Source organism: Brachyistius frenatus, unplaced genomic scaffold (genome assembly GCF_029030835.1).
Source record: "Brachyistius frenatus isolate BFR_SWC_R1_liver_20210118 unplaced genomic scaffold, ASM2903083v1 Contig_87, whole genome shotgun sequence".
In the NCBI taxonomy this organism is placed as follows: Eukaryota; Metazoa; Chordata; class Actinopteri; family Embiotocidae; genus Brachyistius; species Brachyistius frenatus.
Window position 1 is genome coordinate 250,153 of NW_027210686.1, and position 23,396 is coordinate 273,548.

Genomic DNA, 23,396 nt, shown 5'->3' on the forward strand with positions numbered 1-23,396 from the left:
GTTGGGGGGGACTGTTGGGGAGGACTGTTGGGGGGGACTGTTGGAGGACTGCTGGAGGACTGTTGGGGAGGACTGTTGGGGAGGACTGTTGGGGGGGACTGTTGGGGAGGACTGTTGGGGGGGACTGTTGGAGGACTGCTGGAGGACTGTTGGGGAGTACTGTTGGAGGACTGTTGGGGGGGACTGTTGGGGAGGACTGCTGGAGGACTGTTGGGGAGGACTGCTGGAGGACTGTTGGGGAGGACTGTTGGGGAGGACTGTTGGGGAGGACTGTTGGGGGGGACTGTTGGAGGACTGCTGGAGGACTGTTGGGGAGGACTGTTGGGGAGGACTGTTGGGGGGACTGTTGGGGAGGACTGTTGGGGGGGACTGTTGGAGGACTGCTGGAGGACTGTTGGGGAGTTGGGGGGACTGTTGGAGGACTGCTGGAGGACTGTTGGGGGGGACTGTTGGGGAGGACTGCTGGAGGACTGTTGGGGAGGACTGCTGGAGGACTGCTGGACACCTCTCTTTGAGGGTGCATGTAGCTGCTCCTTCTTGCAAGAATAAATGTCCGATGTGTTTGATTTTGAACCAAACCTCTTGAGTAAATTTTTCCAACAGAAAAGCAGCCATCATAATGGTTGTGGAGTCCGTTAGAGGTGGAGGGAGGAAGGCGGCTCTGCATCAGTCCTTAGAAAACATATAGACATTAACAAATAGGTATCGACGCTTGTATTTCATGGTAATATTTGAGTACTTTTTCTTATCAGTTGAACAATGTTAACAGTGGTATGCCGACTATAATCAGAATAACTTCCTTAAATATACTGTGTGGTGCTCACTGTAGATGTATTAAAGCTCCTAACTACCTTATTGGTTGTTACTAAAACTGCAAAATGTTCCGAGGAATCTCTCCTGATCCATAGAAGGAGTTTCATCTGTTTTCCTTTATATTTTTTTTCTGTTTTTTTGAGGGTTTGTTCCAGTTTGCTTTTTAAAACTAGCAACAATAGAAAATCAACACAGCATATTTGATGTGAAAGAAAGCTGTATTTCTCAACTGAAGGTCAAACATAAAGTTTGTCACTGGGTCACTTGAAGGCTCAGTGTCACTCTGGATTTGAGTCTTTCTGTTGGAGATGTCCCTGGATGTCCCTGGATGTCCCCGTCTTACTTTCCCTTACTGATAGTGTAATGAAATAGCACCCGTTCAAACTCCAACATGATTAGGTTGCCTGATTAAAAAAGGTCTCCCTGTCAGGCTGACAGTAAATGTTGATGACATGATTCAGGGTTTCTCTCCAGGACAGAACCAAACATGATTTTGACCATTTTCTCTTCCTTCTTCAAGTGACTCACACTGAGATGTTCCAGTTTGTGTGGTTTCCTCTCATGCTGTGTCCGAGTCTCCATTCCAAATCCAAAATAAACAAATCCGGTTACTCAGATTCATCAAAGAGCTCAAAATCATAGCGACTCCCTGTAGTGACGGCCACCAAAAAAAAGAAAAACAACATTTCTGTACATAATAGAATCTCTCAGGTTTCTGAGACTTGCAGAGACACCAGATAATCTTCTACCTTTCACGTTGAACTGTCGGTTTGTTTTTCTGCGGTTTGTGCTCCTCTTCTTCCAGTTTGTTGTCGTGTCCTGTCAGCAGCACGTTGTTCTCTGGGTGGAAGGTTACAGCTGCTTACAAAGGTTTCCTACCGCCAGCTGATACATATTGATATGATATTTGATGTTGTCTTCTCAGGGTTGATTGCATAAGTGAATGTAGTAGTTTGAGGTTTGCAGTTGAAGGGAAAGAAGCAGAAATGAGGACATGTAAATCATAAAAGTATTTGGACTTGGTACTGAGGGGAAGGATGAGGTCTTAATCTGACAGCGCTGCAGGGCCGACTTCCACCGCCACCACGTCTGGCCTCATTGTAAAAGTGCTGTTTATACAATTTAACAATTTAAGTTGGTTTTTTTGACGATTTAAATTTTGTACTTAAACCTACTGAAACATATGAATCACGGACAACCATGATCAAAGAATCTTCCTTATAAGAAACCTAAGACTAAATTTAATTTCTTCGTTGCTCCAAAAAGGAGCTGCTTTAGCTGTTTAATTATTTGTTTTTGTGTTACCAGTTTACACATTTGAGTTTTGTAAAACTGGGATTAGGATTTAAACTGGATTTAAAGTTGACATAGAGGGCTGTGGCATAAATTACAGCGATGCTCCCCGAAATAATATAAACTTCAGCGTTGACTGGCCCAAAATAAAACGTGTAGAAACTACTAGAAGCACTTCACCTCTGTGGGGCGACACAGTCATGTATGTCAATCAGAATTATCTTATCAATTATCTTCTTTAATTGAGTCAAAACAGGAAACAAAACAAGACCAATTCTTTGCTTTGCATAGCTTCATTTTTACTCCATGCTATGTTTTATTTTTTTGTTTCTTTCAATTGTTTTGGTCTTGTGCTTTCAGCAAAATACTTTGCTCTTCAAATGATATCAGGCACAAACAAACATACAGTACATGTCCACGTCCTGAAGCGTCTCCAGGAGGCGTTCAAAGAAACATTGAATACGTGTCAATGCAGTAAAATACAATACAGAATAAAAATCAAAATAATTAATAAACTTAGATATTATTAATAAGGAAAAAAATGTTGCTACAATAATGCAACTTAATAAAATATTCGTCAAGTAATAATGCAATGAAAACTGGTTATATTTCTGCTCCAGCATGCATCCATCTTATTTTCATAACTCCCTCATGTTGACACGCTGAAGTGTAAAATGTCCTCCATGTTCACAGCTGATGTTTAGAGGAAGTTACACCGAACGTTGGCGCTATGGCACAATGAGAGGTGTACCTTTAACACCGTCGGCATGTAACATTTGGTTCACTTTGAAATGATGACATGACCATCTACTTCTTGGTCAGTGTTTTGTTTTCCACATCAACTTCAATATTAATGGAAGTTAGTTATTTTCTCTTCACTGTAAATGAAAAAAATAACCTGGCACCCTGAAACTTGTTTTTTTCCTCGCTGTTCATCTCCCTTGCTGGCGCCTGTCTGTCTGTTTGTCCATCTGTCCTTCTACCACTCACGAGCGGCCACCTCCAGTCCCGTCGCGGCACCAATTTATCTACCAAAACACATGAACACACCCGTTAGTTCGGTCCACAGGATTCCTCAAATGTCCCTGATTCTCAGTTAAAGGAAATTTCCGGTATAACTCCGACGAAACCTTTCAGGATTTTTTTTGGAGTTACTTCTACTGGAATCAATAAAAAGCAAATGTTTTTCTATGACTGCAGAAGAATAGACAGCTGCTTGGCCAACTTTAAAAATAGTTCATTTCTGGGACTCAGACACAACAAGCTAAAATGATAAGTTCAAGATGATCAAAGCACGAGGCAGCAAATGCAACTTTTACCAGATAAATGATTTTTGTTCTGTTCTTGCTGGATTCTTTATTTCCTGAACATCTACATTGGAGGTGGCAGCTGTAAATTTGGCGCGATCCACAAACACGAATGAATAATACCGGAATTTTCCTTGAATGCGAGGAACTGATGTGATCTCGTTCGCTCATGTCTGCAGGACTCACTCTGCTGTTATAGTTACACAAAGAACCTGAGTGGATGATTAAAAAACGGCCACAAAATCAAACATTTTCACTTCTGCAGATGGAACGAGCCACATCAGTGCTGCATGTCAACGTGATTCTCACAACTAGGAACCCGTCACGGACGACGTCCTCTGGCTGGTAACCTGCTGTCTGCTGTCTGCTGGAGGACAGGAAGTACTTGGACAGCTGGAAAACTACTGGAATGTTTTCTCTCACATTCTGCCTCAGTGGTGAAAAGGAACTTTTAATTTACAGGAAGTGAACGTCGTGGTACTTCTCTTTAGTGAGGGTGTCTCCATAAACATCCTGTTTATATTTCAGTTTTGATTTTATTGGGGATTTAGATGGAACTAGTGCTAACCTGAAATGAATGTGACTGGCTGCTCACCTGACTTGTTGAAACCAGTATCCTGTAACCTGTCTACCTTACACTGGAATAAATAAGCCTTTCCAAGAGTTTTGGGAAGGGGGGGGTGAACACAGCCCATGTTCAGTCACTGCTGTAGTTCATGTGGCATCTGCATCAACACGGTGGCACTGATGTGTCGTTGCATCTCGGGACCTACGTCTTCTAAAGGATGAGCCGACACACTCAGCTGCTTTACATATGTAGTTGTCTTAAATGCAGAAGCATAAACGGGCTTCTCTTAGATTTATGAAATTCAGAAAAGCGTATGTTTACATGTGCAAATACAAAAACAGGATAGTTCAAAAACCTGATCATAACTGGAATATAACGTCCATATGATCTTTATCTTGTTTGACTGTCTGATTTGAAACGTCCAATCGTGCGCAAGCACAGAAAAACAAGACTTTAAGTTCAGACTCAGTAATCTGCGGTGACGGAAATCATTTTGCGGTTTCAATATAATTCAATTTCTGGCTTGCAATCTCCGTCGTTACTGCGCGATCGCTTTGTCGTATCTACAAGTTACAGCTGTTGTCGGAGCGTAGCTACAAGCTGACATCAGCACTTCTGGATGCTCACAGGAGGAAACTCGTTCTCGTCGTCCAGACACACGGGCCCAGCCGCCAACTCGTGCTCGGGAATGACTTCGCCCTTTTTAGCTCCGCCATCTTCAGAGTAGCCTGGATGGAAAAAAAACAGACGGAGGAGAGAGAAGTGTTTAGAGCAGCCTCATCTGAACTTTACACCACCGTTTGAAGGAGTTCCTCCAGGTCCACTCACATCATTCACAATTCATCTGCAGAACGTTACAGTCAAGGTGAACTTTCCTCTGTCACTTTGTCACAATCTAAACAAATATAATTGGGCAAGATTTGGCCTGATCATGTCTGATTCTTACATTATTGTGGTGAAACTCAACAACGAACTGCAACCAACATCATCAACAAGCATCTACAGCAGGATCATCGGGAACATTTCAGTTGAGTGTTCATGAATCTTGAGATCGGCACATCCTCAGTCATAAGAAACGGAGTCTGTGCTAAGAGATTGACTTTATTAATCCCACAGTGGGGAATCCGGTAAATGGTAATAAGTTGTGGAAGACTTCTGTGTAGATGAAGAACATTTTCAGCTGTGCGTTTTTTAAAGAACAGCCACGACCATGGCAGAAGCCCTTCGATAAACGGAGAGTCTGAGACTACGAACCGGTGAGTGTTGCAGTAACAGGACCAGATGCTGGTAAGGCAGCAGTTTCAGCGTAGGATGGACAGGACTGTGCTGGCCCTGTGACCTCTGACCCCTCTGTCTCTGTCCCTTCATCCTGGTCGTCATCAACACCAAACAGCCTAAGAGAGGAAGAAAAAGAAGGAAGCTGTGACATGAGAAAAGCAGGAGCACTAAAGAAACTGTGCACTTTGTGACCATAACAAGTTTTGAGTTTTTCGACAGTCTCTGATCCTCGAGCTCATCACAGTGTTCAGCTGCCACCAACAACTACATGATGTGGAAACAAACATAATTCATGAGAGATTCGACCACTTGAGACGCATTTAAATGTTCGGTGTGAACTGGGCTGCAGTGACAGCAGCTCAGGAGGAAAAGTTACGCAAGAGAGCTGAAGCAACAGCATTTCAAATTTGTGTCAAAAAAACTTCTAAACAACCAATCACATTTGTAATGCTGCAATGAATCATATCAAATACATACAGTTGATTTCAAATCGAATTTATCATCAGCAAGTGTGCAAGTTTTCTCTTTAAATTAGAGAGTGAATATCCTCCTTCTGTTTCCATCTCTACATGTGAAATGAGCTGCAGCCTCACCTGTGTTTGTGAGCCAGCATGCACTCGCCTCCATCTAATGGATCCACGTTATAAATGAAGAGCTGGCCGTCGGCCGTGGCAACCAGCAGCCGTGGAAGCTTCTGGATCCTGAAACAATCATTCATTCACTACAGTGAAACAACAGTCTGCTGGATCAGGAACGTGGACACATGGAAATCCTTTAAGGAGGTAGTCTGGGGGTTTGATAGAATTTCATAGAATAACATTTCTGTATCAAACCCACTCAGAATCAGATCCTTTTAATTCCTTATTGAAGTTTCACTTTCATCATCTACTTGAGGTAAATAATGAGGTTCCTGATTCCCAACTGTTAGTTAACGAGCTGCAAACATCAATTAGATGCGTAAAACATCAGAGGACCTCTTCTGTATTTAAGGAGCTGCGATCAGCTGTTGATTTCTCGAAAAAAAAAAAGTCACCTCTCAGTTGAACCACAGAAATTGTTTTCAATAACGTGTTTATCGAGGGATGTTAAAGTGACACATCCTCTTCATTACAAACAATCTTTGACATTAACTTAAAAAAAAAAAAATGGATTAATAAATATACAAACAATCAATTAGTGTCCATTTGTGTAGTCGTGATGATTGTTTATGAACTCTGGTGCTCGATCCCTCCGAGCGAGCAGATAACTCATGTCATTTAACAACGAGACAAAAAAGCTGCTGCTTAGAAGGAAACAAATCTATTTTGACATCCAAAACATATTTTGACTATTTAATTTGGTGAGCAGCTGCGTTGTAGTAGAGCTTTTTAAATTTAGATTCCCTGAAATAAAGATACATGAGAAATAATCATGCAGTTCATTTTTTATTTTTTCCATTTCAGCTTAACAGCGTTCAATGTTTCACAATTTGATACGTTTTAGACCTTTTGTGGAAAAGAGCTCTAATTTTGATGTTTAAAGAACAAGAAGACACAACGTGTTGTTAAAAGTAAGCTGCTCTTCCTACTGAGTGTTAAATAAATCTTACTTTGGGTCCAAATCTATGATTCTTTTTTTATTTTTAGGTAGTACAGATAATGTAAAAATGTCTATTTGGAATATAGATTTTGTGCACAATTTTGAAAAATAATATGTAAGTTAATTAGCATAATTTAGCAACCGTTGATATCATCTACCCCCCACTGACATCCAGCACCACCTATAAATGCAGAGCTGCTAACGTTACCGGCAAGATTTCAGAATCAGTCATTACTAATTAATAACTAGAAGACATTTGTCAGCAGAGGAGTTTAACAAGTGTGGATATTCTGCAGACGAGGAGGTAAACGTTGTGTGATTGGTGAAGGACAGAGACTCACACAGCCAGGGTGCAGACGTTCCTCTGGCCCGACGACAGGAGGTGGACGGTGGCGAAGGCCCGGTCCTGGGTCATCATGCCGGACACCTGAGCAGGGAGGTAGCTGCTGGCTGCTGAAAACATCTTCCCCACGTAGGACGTCCAGGTGGCAGCTTCGTCCTCTCCACTGCACACAGGTACAACAAGTTCAGACAAACTGATCCACACTTTGCTTTAGTCGCTTTTCCTTTAAAAGGAAAGCCAGCAGGCTTCTGGTCCATGAATAAATGAACCAACTTGTGTGTGTGTGTGTGTGTGTGTGTGTGTGTGTGTGTGTGTGTGTGTGTGTGTGTGTGAGTGTGTGTGTGTGTGTGTGTGTGTGTGTGTGTGTGTGTGTGTGTGTGTGTGTGTGTGTGTGTGTGTGTGTGTGTGTGTGTGTGTGTGTGTGTGTGTGTGTGTGTGTGTGTGTGTGTGTGTGTGTGTGTGTGTGTGTGTGTGTGTGTGTGTGTGTGTGTGTGTGTGTGTGTGTGTGTGTGTGTGTGTGTGTGTGTGTGTGTGTGTGTGTGTGTGTGTGTGTGTGTGTGTGTGTGTGTGTACCTTGGTCCCAGTTGTTCCAGTTTAAAGATGTGTACAGTCTCTGTGTTGCTGGAAGCGCAGAGGAACTGTCCATCAGGGCTGAAGGACAAAGAGCTGATGTTGACATACCTGCAGACAAGAGGACATAGACACACATGGTAAATGGTAAATGGTCTGTACTTGTATAGTTTTATCACCTTTTGGTCTCAAAGCGCTTTAACATGTTTTTCCATTCACCCATTCACACACTAATGAGACTCCCTTTATGTGTATGCACATACATACACATAAAGATGAGGACTAACCCAGAATATCACGGACAAGTAAGTTTGATCATTAGTAGTCTATTGGTTGAGAACACTGACCTCATTGGTCAACTCAGCTCTCCGGTATCTCAGCCAACACAGATCATTAAATACTGAATCTAGAGATGGAGTCTCCGAGCAGAAGAACATGCAGACCGATGTGACATCGACGGCTCCCGGCTCTCTTTACCGTTTTCATGAACTGAACTTAATCCACAGTAACTGAAGACTGCAAACGTCTGGACAGCCTACGACATCAGTATTTGTTAACCCTTCCTGTGATAGAGGTAAAAGCTTAGAAACACTTCTGGTACCCGTTTCAAACATTTTTTGTTCTTGATTGAAGAAGTTTCAGGTCCTTTCCTGCACATCACTTCAGGTTCGGAGAAACTTTAGATCGTCTCACACCCAGTTTAAGATGTCCTCACCGATCTGCAGGGATGTTCACGTCAGGGCTCGGTGACGGCTTCACTTCAAAAGCTCCAGCTGATGATTCTTCCAGTTGATGCTCGATTTTAAGGTTCGCTTTGGATATTTATACTTTTGTAGAACTGGGTTTCTGGTGTGTGTGAGTGGGACAGAGTGTGTGTGAGTGGGACAGAGTGTGTGTGAGTGGGACAGAGTGTGTGTGAGTGAGTGGGACAGAGTGTGTGTGTGAGTGGGACAGAGTGTGTGAGTGAGTGGGACAGAGTGTGTGTGAGTGGGACCGAGTGTGTGTGAGTGAGTGGGACAGAGTGTGTGTGAGTGAGTGGGACAGAGTGTGTGTGAGTGAGTGGGACAGAGTGTGTGAGTGAGTGGGACAGAGTGTGTGTGAGTGGGACAGAGTGTGTGTGAGTGAGTGGGACAGAGTGTGTGTGTGAGTGGGACAGAGTGTGTGTGAGTGAGTGGGACAGAGTGTGTGTGTGAGTGTGTGTGAGTGGGACAGAGTGTGTGAGTGAGTGGGACAGAGTGTGTGTGAGTGGGACAGAGTGTGTGTGAGTGAGACAGAGTGTGTGTGAGTGAGTGGGACAGAGTGTGTGTGAGTGGGACAGAGTGTGTGTGAGTGAGTGGGACAGAGTGTGTGTGAGTGAGTGGGACAGAGTGTGTGTGAGTGGGACAGAGTGTGTGTGAGTGAGTGTGTGTGAGTGGGACAGATTGTGTGTGAGTGAGTGGGACAGAGTGTGTGAGTGGGACAGAGTGTGTGTGAGTGGGACAGAGTGTGTGTGAGTGGGACAGAGTGTGTGTGTGTGAGTGGGACAGAGTGTGTGTGAGTGGGACAGAGTGTGTGTGTGTGAGTGGGACAGAGTGTGTGTGTGTGAGTGGGACAGAGTGTGTGTGTGTGTGAGTGGGACAGAGTGTGTGTGTGAGTGTGTGTGTGTGTGGGACAGAGTGTGTGTGTGTGTGAGTGGGACAGAGTGTGTGTGAGTGGGACAGAGTGTGTGTGTGTGTGGGACAGAGTGTGTGTGAGTGGGACAGAGTGTGTGAGTGGGACAGAGTGTGAGTGAGTGGGACAGAGTGTGTGTGAGTGGGACAGAGTGTGTGTGAGTGAGTGAGGAGTGTGTGTGAGTGGGACAGAGTGTGTGTGTGAGTGGGACAGAGTGTGTGAGTGGGACAGAGTGTGTGTGAGTGTGTGGGACAGAGTGTGAGTGAGTGGGACAGAGTGTGTGAGTGGGACAGAGTGTGTGTGAGTGAGTGGGACAGAGTGTGTGTGAGTGGGACAGAGTGTGTGAGTGGGACAGAGTGTGTGAGAGTGGGACAGAGTGTGTGAGTGGGACAGTGTGTGTGTGAGTGGGACAGAGTGTGTGAGTGGGACAGAGTGTGTGTGAGTGGGACAGAGTGTGTGTGTGTGGGACAGAGTGTGAGTGAGTGGGACAGAGTGTGTGTGTGTGGGACAGAGTGTGAGTGAGTGGGACAGAGTGTGTCCTGGACCTTGCTGATGAGGCCGGCTGCTGTCGGGAACAAACTGTTTCGTCCCAGAAAGACTTCGGCCTCCTGCTTCAGGGGAGTGATGGACAGAGTTCATGTCCCGGGTAGAAGGGTCAGCCATCTTTCCTCCTCGCCTCGGTGTCCCGGAGGGACGGCACGTTGCAACCAATCACCATCTCAGTGGAGCAAATGATGCGCTGCAGTCTGCCTTTGTCTTCCAGGTGGAGGTGGTGGAGGTGGGTGGAGAGGTGCACCATCGTTGCATCGGCAGGTTGAACTCTGCTGGGCTTCATGCTGGATGATGACAGCGCCCAGCAGGAGGGAGGACTCAGCATCAACAGGGCGATGTCAGGTCTGGGGTCTGTCTGGAGGACATGGTGGAGGATCTGAAGCATGTGACCAGGGGTCTGTCTGGAGGACATGGTGGAGGATCTGAAGCATGTGACCAGGGGTCTGTCTGGAGGACATGGTGGAGGATCTGAAGCATGTGACCAGGGGTCTGTCTGGAGGACATGGTGGAGGATCTGAAGCATGTGACCAGGGGTCTGTCTGGAGGACATGGTGGAGGATCTGAAGCATGTGACCAGCCTGGTTTCCAGATCCTCAGTCGGTGAGTTCCGGGCTGTGATTGGTTGTTAACCTTCACCTGCTTCAGAGGACCGTCCAGTCCGAACCGCTCGGTTAAGGTCTCAGGAGTTCATGAGGTTCTGACACTTTACAAGCAAAAGGTTGCTTCAACATTCTACTTGTATTAAAAAGGAGCAAAACATGTTATTTGACAAAACTTTTACTAGAAACTGTAAAATCTGGAACTTGATTGAGTGATTTGCTTCGTGTCTTCAGCTCATACAGATGTGAAGAAGTGTGAACTCTGACCTCTTCATGCCTCGGCGGAACTCAAACAGACGCAGTCCTTCAGGAACGGAGAAGACTCGGATGACTGTTCCCTGGACAGACAGACAGACAGAGAGACAGACAGACAGACAGAGAGACAGACAGAGAGACAGACAGATAGGCAGACAAAGAGACAGGCAGGCAGACAGACAGAGAGACAGACAGGCAGACAGGCAGACAGACAGAGAGACAGGCAGACAGACAGACAGACAGAAGGGGAGGTGGTCTTGACTTTGGTTGACAAGAGATACATATATTAAATTGTAAACATGTGTACAATGTAAAACATCTGGAATCCTCTTTCAACATCTCTTGGAATGAAAGTGAAGGTCGACGGTGTTTTAAAAGAAAGGTCAGAAGCTCATCCAATCAGAAGCTCTCATTCTCTGGGCGTCCCGAGCATCAGCAGGACCACGGTCTCGGCTGGACAGACGGCCACCCTCGGACTCACATCCAGACTGAATAAACATGTCTTACCCTCTCCGAGGCGCTGGCCAGCTTGGTGGCCGAGGCGTTGAAGGTGAGCGCTGCGAGAGGACTGTCGTGAGCCGGGATCATGGTCACCGTGCTCTGAAATGAAACAGGATGTTTACCTTCCTAATGCAGGGAAGTCTTTACACCTGCAGCCGTCGACGTCACCGCTCATGACCGTTTATTAACCAACTTTAAGGGAACTTTGTTAAAGATGTGTTACTGTTCACAGCAAAAGTATTTGTTTTCTTGACCTAGAAACACAAGCTGAACTCGCTGTGTTTATGAAGCATCACAGAGGGAAAGGAAGATCTTTGTGTCTGACTGAGTTCACAGCGTGGGACTGAGGTCAGCTGACTGAGGTCAGCTGACTCGGTTCCAGGTAAAAAGAAACCCAACATTAAAAACCTGACTCGGTTTCACCAGCAGGTGTGAGAACCTCAGGAGCTCCTTTCAGGGAGCAAACAGCACCTTCTGTTCTTTCACTGGATTGTTATGAAAGATAAATGTTTCCTGAGTTCATGTGTTCCAGATTACAGCGTCACAACTGCTCAGTCAAACATTTGTCAGACCTTGAATAGTACAAACTAGTTCCTGTTACAGTAGTTGAGTGGACATCACGTCATATCTGAGGACATCTGTCAGTCAGCATCACGTTCACTGAACAACAGAAGTTCAGCTTCAGTTTCCAAACATGGCTTTTCAGATTTCAAGGTCGATTTCAGTTTATTACAATAGGAGTTTTATTTCTGAAGTTTTTTAATCCACACATTAAATCACCTGATCTCAAACAGCAGTAAACAACAGCTTAATTTGTCAATAACAACAAATGTTTTGCTTGATGAATAAAGAGGTAAAAAAACATTTTTGTCCCATTTAGGGCGACACAATGTATTGATTATATATTTAAATCATGGTGTAAGACTGGATGTTGTCATGTTTTAGATATTATGAAGTAAGAATTGTCTTTTCGTGGTTATCAAAGCTGCATTACAGTAGAAGAATGCAAAGTTCGCTGTAGCTGCTTTATTATTTGCCTTTAACAACTTAGTCATTTTATCCATATTACTGATGATCCATTTTTTCCAAAAGTCTTAGTGTGTAAATATTTTTGAGAAACCTTTGATATTGTCGCAATATACATTTTTATGTATTTAGTCAAAAATATGTTTTATAAATTAAAACCCTGTTAACTGAAAAATAGCTCCGTCTCTCAAACAAATAGGTGGCTGCAGATGTATTGTTGTTCTAAAGCAACAACCAACATCTGGAACTTGCATGTAAACATAGAATATATTTGAGTAACTTTTTGCACAAGTATTTTAGCTCGTCCACCCTCACTTACCAATTAGATAAGTGACATTTGTAATTGCATGAAATTGTATACTTGCATGACTTTGAACAATACATAACCAAACGTGTTTGAGTGTGATGTGCTGCTTAGACAACACGAAGACACCCCGAGGCCAGCTGCTCTGTGGAGGACGTCCTGGATGTTCACACACTGAAAGAATTACAGCTGACTCGATTCTCCGTCACCGAGGACGACGGATCATATTATAATATTTGAGACGCTCTGTGATGACGTGTTTTCTTACCAAACTGTTGGCATCATACACGATGATCTCCCCGATGGTGGCGCTGCCGGGGTACGCCAGGTAGGAGTTGGAGTGATTGATGGAAAGAGCACAGAGACCTGCAGAGACATGATGGAAGGAAAGCAGCAGGAGGAATCACCACCACCTTCTGGTGCTCCACGTTAACGTCACACTTTATCTCAACGATGTCCCTCAGTCCGAAGTTCATCATAGATGTTCTCATCAGATCGTACAGAAATAGATTCTAGGATCATTCTCTGGTCCTTTTCTATTCAATTTTATACCACGAAGCAGAAGAGGTTCCACTACATTCAGTCATGCTTCAACTGTGGGAGAAGATATGAAGGTTTGCCTTTCATTAATAAATAGCTTTCATAAAGGGGAGTACAACTGACACGAGCTTTACACATGACTGACAGCTGTTCATATGATGTTATGTGACTAATGTACACAACAAGTAAAACCTGTGAAAACTTAAAAAAATAAAAACATTTCAAAAGAATTTATTAAAATAAATATTATAAGGTAAAAATAGATAAAACACTCAAGTAATTGTGTTCAATGCTGGTTCATTATGATTAATGTCTGTGATGTCAACATTGTTATCAACACACGGGTGAACTGGACCAAGTTTAGTGTGTGTGTGTGTGAGTGTGTGTGTGTGTGTGTGTGTGTGTGTGAGTGTGTATCTGTCTGTGTGTGTGTGTGTGTGTGTGTGTGTGTGTGTGTGTGTGTGTGTGTGTGTGTGTGTGTGTGTGTGTGTGTGAGTGTGTATCTGTCTGTGTGTGTGTGTGTGTGTGTGTGTGTGTGTATGTGTGTATCTGTCTGTGTGTGTGTGTGTGTGTGTGTGTGTGTGTGTGTGTGTGTGTGTGTGTGTGTGTGTGTGTGTGTGTGTGTGTGTGTGTGTGTGTGTGTGTTACCTGAGGGGTTTGATGGAGTGTTCAGCAGAGTCTTCAGCAGCTTCATGTCTTTGATGTTGTGGACATAGATGGACTCTTGGAGACACACCACCAGTCTCTGGAAGACAGTCGTGTTTTTCTGGTTTTAAAATGAAACAACGATCTTTCTGGAGCTTCTCTTCCTTCAGATTCTCTGTTTTGTGTCTGTTTCTTTAAGGCGCAATAATATGGTTTCAAATCTCTTCTCATTGGCTGGATATTGTTCTAAAATGTTCTATTTATATATTCTATATATAATAATGACAATGATTGATAAAAAAATTCCTGCACTTTGTATGAAGTTAATTTATGAATAAAACTTTAGAAAATCTGAACAAAATGTGAAAAAAAATTTCAGGCCTCAATAGTGGATTTGAACTGCGGCCACAGAAGGTCATGGGTCCGATGTTCAAGGTCATTGGTGGATCACTAACATCACAACAATTTATTTTCAAATTGCCATGAAACTAACAATCATACCCTGACAGGTATATTCCTGCTTTGTCGAGAGCATAATCAGCCCTGACAATCTGAACACGTCAGATATATTGAACTCCCCACTTTCACCATCTGTCTTTGGTGTGTTAGCATGCTAACATTTGCTAATAACAACACCACAACAAAAATACACTTCTATGAACCCAAACATGAAGAATACCTTCCAAATATGCTGTTAGTCCTTCATGTGCAGCCAAACAGCTTCAACCTACCAAAGCGTGGACTCGCAAGACGTCTGGAGACGGCTGTGCTGTCAGACACCAACATGTCACAGGCACATCGTCATGTTGGGAGTTATCGATGTCACGGATCAGACTTTTAGCTTCGAAATGATCCGACCAGATTATTGTGATGTTTTGGTTTCTTGGTTTCAACAGATAATTGAACCAAATCAACCCTCAACGTGAAGCTGATCAAGAGGTCAAGTTGTTCTGAGGTTGGTGTGTTCAGGATCAGTTAAACTAACAAGGTGTGTGACTATGAAGCAACGAGGGGAAATGATAAGAGCCCGCGTTGCTGCGTGGAGGACAAACAACTTCAACAGTGTTTCGTTTCAGAGGACTTCACACGTCCTTCAAACAGTCTCACAACCTTCTACAGACAAACACTACAATTCAATGATTCCACACGAGTCACAGCTGGAAGGAAAAACCTTCTTTTAACAGGAAGAAACCTCAGACAGACCCGGAGTCAGGAGGGGACGGCCTGCCCGGACCGGCTGGGGGACGGGGGGAAATAAAACTAAATTGTGAGACAGTTTTCCTTGACTTTTTTGAACCGTGCACGGAAACATCTGGACCCAGCTGTTTCTAGGTTCCCAGATGGTGGAGATTTATGGAAGTGAAACTGGTCCTCTGAGGAGTGAAGCGGTGGAGACAGCAGGACACGGCACTCCTGTTTACTGAAGCTGAGTGAAGGAATGCGTGGATGAAGCTCTGAGATAGAAGTGGATGAAGCTCTGAGATAGAAGTGGATGAAGCTCTGAGATAGAAGTGGATGAAGCTCTGAGATAGAAGTGGATGAAGCTCTGAGATAGAAGTGGATGAAGCTCTGAGATAGAAACCACCCTCCACTTTGTCATTTATAATTATTGCAGCTTCAGGCTCAGAGACTTTTCTTTATGGATGAATATTTAAGGTCTACAAACTTAAAGTACAAACGAAACAGGAGAAAGACATTTAGTTTTAGTTTTGAGTCCTATTCTACATGTTTGTATGTCTGTAAAAGATATTTCTGTTACTTTGGGACAGACAATAAAGTTATTTCTATTCTTATATAGCGAGCAGCTGGCTGACATCATGGGAATTGCAGGATCAAGTGTTTTGTGGCTTCACCTATTACAGAGACCAAAAAGTCATTTGAACATTCTTTATTCATGAGTCTCTCGTGGTTCAACCAGCTTTGCACAATAACAACTGGCTTTTAACTTGGAGCCTTGCGGAGCAAAGAGGAGGACGGTCCACTGAGCTGTGTACGGATCTACTTGTGTTTGAATAAACTGTAATGATCACTCTACTATGTCCACTGTGGTCCGACACTGATCTACTGATTTCATCAAATGTGCTGATAGATCAGCACCTTGGTACAACTGTGTTGGTAGGTAGGTAGGTAGGTATATACTTTATTAATCCCCGAGGGGAAATTTTTTGTTGGATGTGTTCGGTGGGGTTTTAATGTTTTATTACTGGTTTATACATCTTTTCACCAGTTGGATTGGTGCCATATTGAAGCATCTTGATCTTCCTCTCTTTGTTTTTTAAAGATGGGGAAACATGGGATGAGAGGAGCAGAATGACCTGAAGCACAGGTAGAGATCTGGCTGGAACTAAATCAGGGACGATGCCAGTATGTGAGATTCGCTGTAAGCGTTCAGTTATTGAGACACGGATCTACTTTTAAAAGTCTGCCACTGACATCTAATGTGCCTCTTATACTGTTAAAAACCCGGCTCATACTGCAGTGAACAGCTGATACTGAGAGGATATGGACTGTAGAAGGATGACTCACATCATCTGATTATCCTGAATATGGGTTAAACCAGGATAATGAGTACTGATTATTAGATGATGTTGACGGCTCTACTAGACATGACATGTTCACTCCAGCAACCTAACCCGTGTTCTCCAACACACAATTACATTTGCCAAGCATGTTGGACAGCCCTCTTCCTGGATGCCTTTTCTTTTGTGAAGTAAACAGGTAAACATACTGTTTTAAATATGAACAATAAAGCAGAGATCTGATCTGTGTCTTTCTTATTTAAGTACGTAAGCCGAGCAGCCAAACACGGTTTTGTTGGCATAAATCAAAGAAAAATGTAAGATCTGAATCAGACTACAGGACGAAGCTGTCCACACCGCAGGGTAACAACAGCTGTTTCTTTGTCTCTTCACAGGATCAGCAGCTGGTGGAGATGCTGTCGTTCTACCTGTTACCTGTTAGCTTGAGGTGGTGATTGGTCTCACTCAACTTACATCAGCTGATTTTTATTTTAGATGCAAAGCACCTTGAATGGACATTAGGGCGTATTGTGGGTGTGCCACGGGTCACTCACCTGTCTGTTGAGCTTGACGGCGAGGATGTTGTTGGGATAGCTGTAGTTGCAGATCTCCGTCCCCTTCTTGAAGTGGTAGATGTTCATCCGCTGCGGCATGGCGGTGCTCACCACGACGACCAGACTGCTGGAAAACAGACGCTCCACAATGTAGATGTGTGGAGTCTCTGCTAGGAAGGAGCACAGAGCAGTTAGACAGGGGAACTGCTTTAATGCTGACTCCACCAAACTCCCACTTCAGAGGCAGAGAACCTTCCATCGAAAGAACCTCGTGAACTCTGACTTCTCTTTAATTTCAACTTAAAGACAAAGATTTCTCCACACCGTGTAACTCTGTTGTGTTATAACAGCCCAACATGACATGACACGATGAAGTATTTTTGGAAACTTTGGGATCTCCAACTGAAGTAACTGAAGTACTGACAACACGTATAACTTGTAATTGTGAATCTGAGTAAACAAAAATCACATGGAGTTCCTCAAAGGTGCATTCTTGGCCCTCCTCTCTTTAACGTCTACATGCTCCCCCTCGCTCAGATCAAGAAATATTATAACATTTCTGACCATAAAAATGCAGATATCACACAATAATACATTTGCTGTGTATATTTGCTATATTGGAATGTTTTTTAGAATTTAAAGCCAACAAAAGAAATAATCTCATGGATTTCAAGATGGCAAATAACACTGAAAAAGTATAAGATATGTGTAAAATATGGGACCTTTAATATCTTATATTTACAGTATTTAATAGTTAAAACCACAAATGTATCGATGGGTGTGAATATTGCTCAGACCAACATCCTGAATACCCTTTGAGTGAACCTGTCTGTCACAGAAGCTTCAGGGTTGGTGCTGTGCACTTCCTCTGAACAGAGTCCAGAAAGTCATGAACAGAACCTCCACGGTGGTGGTGGTGGTGGTGGTGGTGGTGGTGCAGCTCCACGGTGGTGCAGCTGTCCACGTACACGTCTGCAGGCAGCATTCAGGCCCGTATGCACCTCGATGGTTAAAAGGGTGTGTTGGATATGTGTTAGGTGAGAGTATTACGTCATGTGAATGCCCTCATCCCCAGTCAGGCCGACCCTGACGGAACCAAGTGCCCTCCATTTGCTGTGGAAAGATGCTGCCAACAGTCGTGAACACTGATTACAGCAAGCTCAGCTTCGTCTGAGCCTCCAGCCCTGAAACCCCAAAGAGAGCGAATGAGCGCTGCGATGTGGAGAGACGGACTTTTTAAATGTCTCCTTACCGAGATAATCACTGCTTCTGTTTACATGCACAGAGACTTCCCTTCCTCACCCGGTTATTCAGGTCGTCTGCTTGTTGGTCAGCATACATTCATTGTAATTGTTTTAGCTCAACTTCTGATGAGGTCATCCTCTGATTTAGCAGAAACCTGCTTAAAATGTCAAGTCTCTTCCCACGTTGGACGAGTGACCATGTTTTTTCATGCAAGTATTGTCCAAATGTCCAAATTTCAATCTATACTGTACCAGGACTGCATTGAATAAATGACACAACAGATGTGGACAACAACGTAATCCTTGTCCATTAAAGACAAACTAAAAACACGTCCATTATGGCATCATGTCAAATATTCTTTTCAAGAGAGACCAAATCATCAGTGCTGCAGGGAGCCATGGGACCAGCTCTGTAACTTAAAGATGATTATGCTGCACTTCAGAGCTTCTTAGACATAGTCACTTCACAGTTGGCAGTATTTTAAGTATTCATTCACATTTCCTGAACTATAAATTTCACTTTAGGTGAGTAAAATTGCCATTTTTTTCTTTCCATCTTTTAATGTTTATTGTTTTGTTTTTCTTTATGTATCTTGGGACTCTTCCCACTATATGAATACTTCAATATCATTAAAATACAAATACAAAGTAGCCCTTTGTATTATTGTGGAGGTTATTTAGTTCCTCATGCTGAGAAAGTTATTTTCATGGAAACAGATTTAACCTTGATGAGAGGTCAACCAGAGAATGAACAAAGGACAGATTATACGCTGCGGGTGAATGTAACCTGTGTGTGGCAGTCTTTGCAAAACTCAGTGTTTTTTCAAAGAAAACCTGAGGAGAGGGTGTGAAGCCTGACATGTGATTCTCAGTCAATGATCCACCAGGGACTCGCTGGTTATTCTGGTGACAATGAGACCGGTTATGAGAAAGAATCAGGGAACTGTCAGTGTAACAGTACCAGCGTTGAATGAACTGTGTGTATAGAAGCTTTTTTTGCCATTAAAAACTGGAGTGTAAGTGTCAGCTACATGTGGATGGATGTTGAACCCACACTGACGCTCCGTCAGAGCTCCATACTGACCACTCTCATGGATGCAGTCCAGCTTCTCCACCGTGGTCAGAGAAAACAGCTTGTAGCCATTCTTTGTTCCCAAAGCCAGTGACCTGCAAGACACACACACACACACACACACACACACACACACACACACACACACACACACACACACACACACACACACACACACACACACACACACACACACACACACACACACACACACAGTCAGTACAAATAGAAGGAGTCTATAAAGCTCCAACTTCTCTCAGTATTTCAATTACAGACATTCTTAGCAGGGAAGTAATGAATCTAAATATGTTCTCCATCTGGAAACAGGGGGAACTTCTTGATGAGGACTTGGGGTGCATTCAGTTCCACATCATCACATGATCTTCCCCGGTCCCAACGGACCCCTGGTGGGGTCACCTGACAAATAAAGAAGTGAGGAGAAGACTTAGGAGGTCCCAAAGTAGTGAAACGACCCAGAAGTATCCAAGTGGGCAGTTTTGAAAAGAGCCGGTTGGATCCTCCGACTGTTTCAGAGAAGTTCTTCACTGCTTCCTTTATCTTCTCACAGCATTTAAAGCATTCGGTTGTTTTTAAATTAGATTTTGAATTTCAGAATACTTTTTTTTATAGAATCATACTAAGTAGATTTATGTCAATAAATATGGGTGACTGTTCTTAATGTGACAACCAATTTGTTTCACTTCCTCTATTTCAGCACCAATATTGGTCCGTAAACATAACAAACAACACAAAGGTCCTGTTGTTCGTGCCTTGATGGAGGTGCCCTCACACAGCTCTCCAACATCACAAAGCACCCTTCCTGTATGTGGACTTTTGCTTTTTTCACTTTGCTCTACAATCTATTACAAACTGAAATGTCTGTAAAAATCCAACTTCAGCGCGATGAAGGCGGAGCCTATAACCGGTCGGATTAATGACACTCAGCAGTAATGAATGTAATCCAGGTTTTCAGAAAACATTAACAAGAGATGACATTTTGTTCCAGCTGTTTGTAGAAGTTCATTACATATTTATAAAAGTCTGATCTGTTTACGTTAGCTAAAATAGTTTTCTGTCTTCAGTGTTTTATTGTTGAGTTTTTTTCCTTTTCTGTCTCAGCAGGCTGTTTACAGCAGTGACATTATTGTGGATATGGATGTATTCCCATAAACTAACGAGACCTCTGTAATCAATTATGTACTGCATGCCACCAAAGTGTGGCAAGAGGAAGCTGAGTAACGATGAAAACACATTTTAATAGTCTACAGAGGACAGGAGGTGCAGGAGGGAGACGAGTCAGAGCTGTTGGTAAAACACCAGAAATCAGAACTCAGCGTCTCATTTCAAATGTTGTAGAATCACAATTAACAATGAAATTGTGTCGTGATTCATCAGAGAATTGTCGCCACTATAAACTTTCTACGGTACTGTACTGTAATATAGGACAGGATAAGACATCATGAGTTGACGAGTGGTGATGATGATGATGATGATGATGATGATGATGATGATGATGCTGGGGGTGAGGGATGTGGTACGGTGACATGACTTGGTGTAATCATGTGGTAACATGATGTGAAATAACATAATGTCACACGATCTTGTCTGTTAATCGTTACCCATGTTTCTCCCCTCAGGACTGATAATTACATTTTCATTTGATGCTTTGGTCAAACGAACCCTTCCTGTCTCGTACCTGCTTCATAAGGAGCCTCGCACAGTATGTGCTGACTCAGTAACCTTCTGAAAAACATAGTGTTTAACCCGTCTGCAACATCTCATCATTTTACACCATTTTCTTAATGGCCACTTGTGCCTTCATTCTCCACGGGGAGATTTGTACATTCCTGTCCTGTCTCGTCTTGTTTCTTAAAAGGAGGAAACCTGCTGAACTCTACTGAAGAAATCGTGAATTACCGCTGCCCCTCCAAAACAAGCTGGTTGTGTGACGAGCAGGAAACTGCTGTTTACTGGCACACAGGCTGGACATGAGTACGCATGATGGATATGAGGGCAGCTCATGGTGATGGACACGTTTCACAACATCCTGCTCTTATCTTTGGATTACACAGCGCTTTGACTGAATGAGCACATGCTAGAAGGAGGCCTGTGTGGGAACTTTAATTTACAATAAGAGGAACTAAAGCAACTTTCTGTATGAGTATGATTTTATTACTGTTTGACAAGGCAGCTGGTGGCCATCACTCTAAGTGACATGAATTACACCAGTTACACCCTTTGAATTTAAGCAACTGTTGGGCAGACAGTTGATCTTTCACAAGAAAATAAGAGCAACTTTTAGAAGAGCAGAGTTTCTATAACACACAATTTACTGTGGTAATACTGGGCAACTAACAGGGCGGCTGTGATTGATGGGTGAGCAGTCCAGAAAGCTGAGGGGTGAGAGACAGACTTCATCCAGCAGAGGTCCAAAGACCCTGAAGCCCTGTTTGGTGTTAAAGGTGAAACAAGGTCTGACTGCTTCTATGGAGGAGATCATTTGACCCGTTGTGCGAGCTGAATCCAAATCTGAGGACGCTTACAACGCTACCTGCAACAAAATCTGTGCAGCAGCAGAGGCCAACACATGCAGACTTTGAGTCCCTTGTCTCTGGGTCGAGCCGTAAAGTGCAGGATCCAATATTTCCCATAATGCAACTCCGCATTGTCCTTCATTAACCCCACCATGTGATACAATCACCAACATCTTTTAAACTCCAGAATCAGCTGTTTCCCCACAGATTTCTGGTAAATGGTCTGTTAGGCCAAGCCAAGAGAACCCTGATGACGTCACTATGACATCATCAGGGTTCTATTCTCAAAATAATGGAAGCTCCTCCAGAACCAAAGCAGTCAATTTAATTGATATAGCCTCAAATCACTAATTGATCAAGAGGGACTTGCAGGTCACCGTCCTTACCCCCTGAGGACAAACTCCCTTTAACAACAACACTGAAGGTAAAAAGTTCAAGGAGCCTCAGAGGGAACTGCCGTCATGTCGGACTGACTGGAGCTGCTCACTAACCGGACCACCGGGGGAATGCCTCTTTACCTGCAGGACTGCAGGAAGTGTTTAGGAGCAGATCGGTTCATTTGTCCTCACCAGACTTGTTGGCACACCTGTTCAGAGCGACGAAACGTCGGCTACCCTTTCAGGGAGGACTCAGTCAGGATGACTTGCTTACGTGGAGTCTTGGTTGAAGGAGGCGCAGCCAAACCGGAGCCCCGGTCCGTCCGGTTCGCCCGACCCGCCTGCAGCCTCTCCGGTCTCCATCCCGATCCCCAGCCACCTCCTTCCCTCCCTCCGAGCTGGATTGGAGGCCTGGGATCGGCTGCTCCTCGTCGCTCGATGTCGGCGGAAGACGGCTCCAATTTGGAAGAAAAATGTAGCGGCCGATGTGAAGGTGAGAGCCCGCAGAAGATCAGCGGCTTTCTCCGCTGGAAACACGGTCAAATTCGGTTTTGGTGCGGTTATTGCAGAGGACGGTGATCGAGACCCACCAGGAAAAAGAGGAGCAAAAAAAGAGGCAAAACAAGAACAGCTGACGGCTCTACGTCACACCTCCGCCTATCAGGATTGGCTGACAGTCTAACTATGTTGTCGCTGCCTGCGATTTTGATTGGTCGAGTGTAAAAGAGGGAGTTTTTATTGGCTGAGTGGGCTTTGTTTGTGTCCCTCCATTCATGTGATGTAGTAATATCTCCAACATTAAACGGCCAAACCGGGTTAACTTATCTTATCTTATCTTATCCTCCTTACAGTTTTTACCTTTTGTAGTTTTTTTTTTTTATTTTTTATTTTTATTTGTTTTAATCTGTACTGATTACGTCATCATTGTAAGGGTACCCTAACCCGGCTGGATGCTGTGACTGCATCAGAGATTTATTGAAATGTGCAGCAGTTTGAATAGGCTAGTTTATAACTGCTGAACATAATGTCTTTCTTAAAGTTATTTGGCCTGTATACACAAACAAGTGTGTTGTTCTGAGAAAGTCTCCGTCAAGGGACCGAACCTACTTACATATTTTCACAATAATGCAACTTCTCGACCAGAAAATAAACCTGTAAGATTCATTATCATGTGATGAAGAACGTTATTAACAGAAACGTTTTTATCTCTAAAACCTTTTGACACTAAAACGCTGCAGTTGGACGTTCCAAGGGTGAGAATTGATTGACAACAC

General features: G+C 43.6%; 1 protein-coding gene across 2 annotated transcripts; it reads right to left on the minus strand.

Annotated features, from left to right (window-relative positions):
• Nucleotides 1-2,358: 2,358 nt before the first annotated feature.
• On the minus strand, nucleotides 2,359-22,745 carry wipi1 (WD repeat domain, phosphoinositide interacting 1). 2 transcript variants are annotated; one of them, XM_069709873.1, is made up of 13 exons: nucleotides 22,397-22,745; nucleotides 19,224-19,306; nucleotides 16,896-17,065; nucleotides 13,826-13,922; nucleotides 12,906-13,003; nucleotides 11,314-11,406; nucleotides 10,819-10,889; nucleotides 7,754-7,861; nucleotides 7,179-7,343; nucleotides 5,853-5,960; nucleotides 5,236-5,375; nucleotides 4,609-4,709; nucleotides 2,359-3,134 (listed from the first exon to the last, which is right to left on the minus strand). In XM_069709873.1, exons 1-13 carry the CDS (start codon nucleotides 22,483-22,485, stop codon nucleotides 3,093-3,095), a joined length of 1,365 nt encoding a protein of 454 aa, XP_069565974.1. In that variant the 5' UTR covers nucleotides 22,486-22,745; the 3' UTR covers nucleotides 2,359-3,092. The 2 variants fall into 2 exon arrangements, with proteins under 2 accessions (XP_069565974.1, XP_069565975.1); XM_069709874.1 differs by having other exon boundaries at nucleotides 16,896-17,062; nucleotides 22,397-22,744.
• Nucleotides 22,746-23,396: the final 651 nt, after the last annotated feature.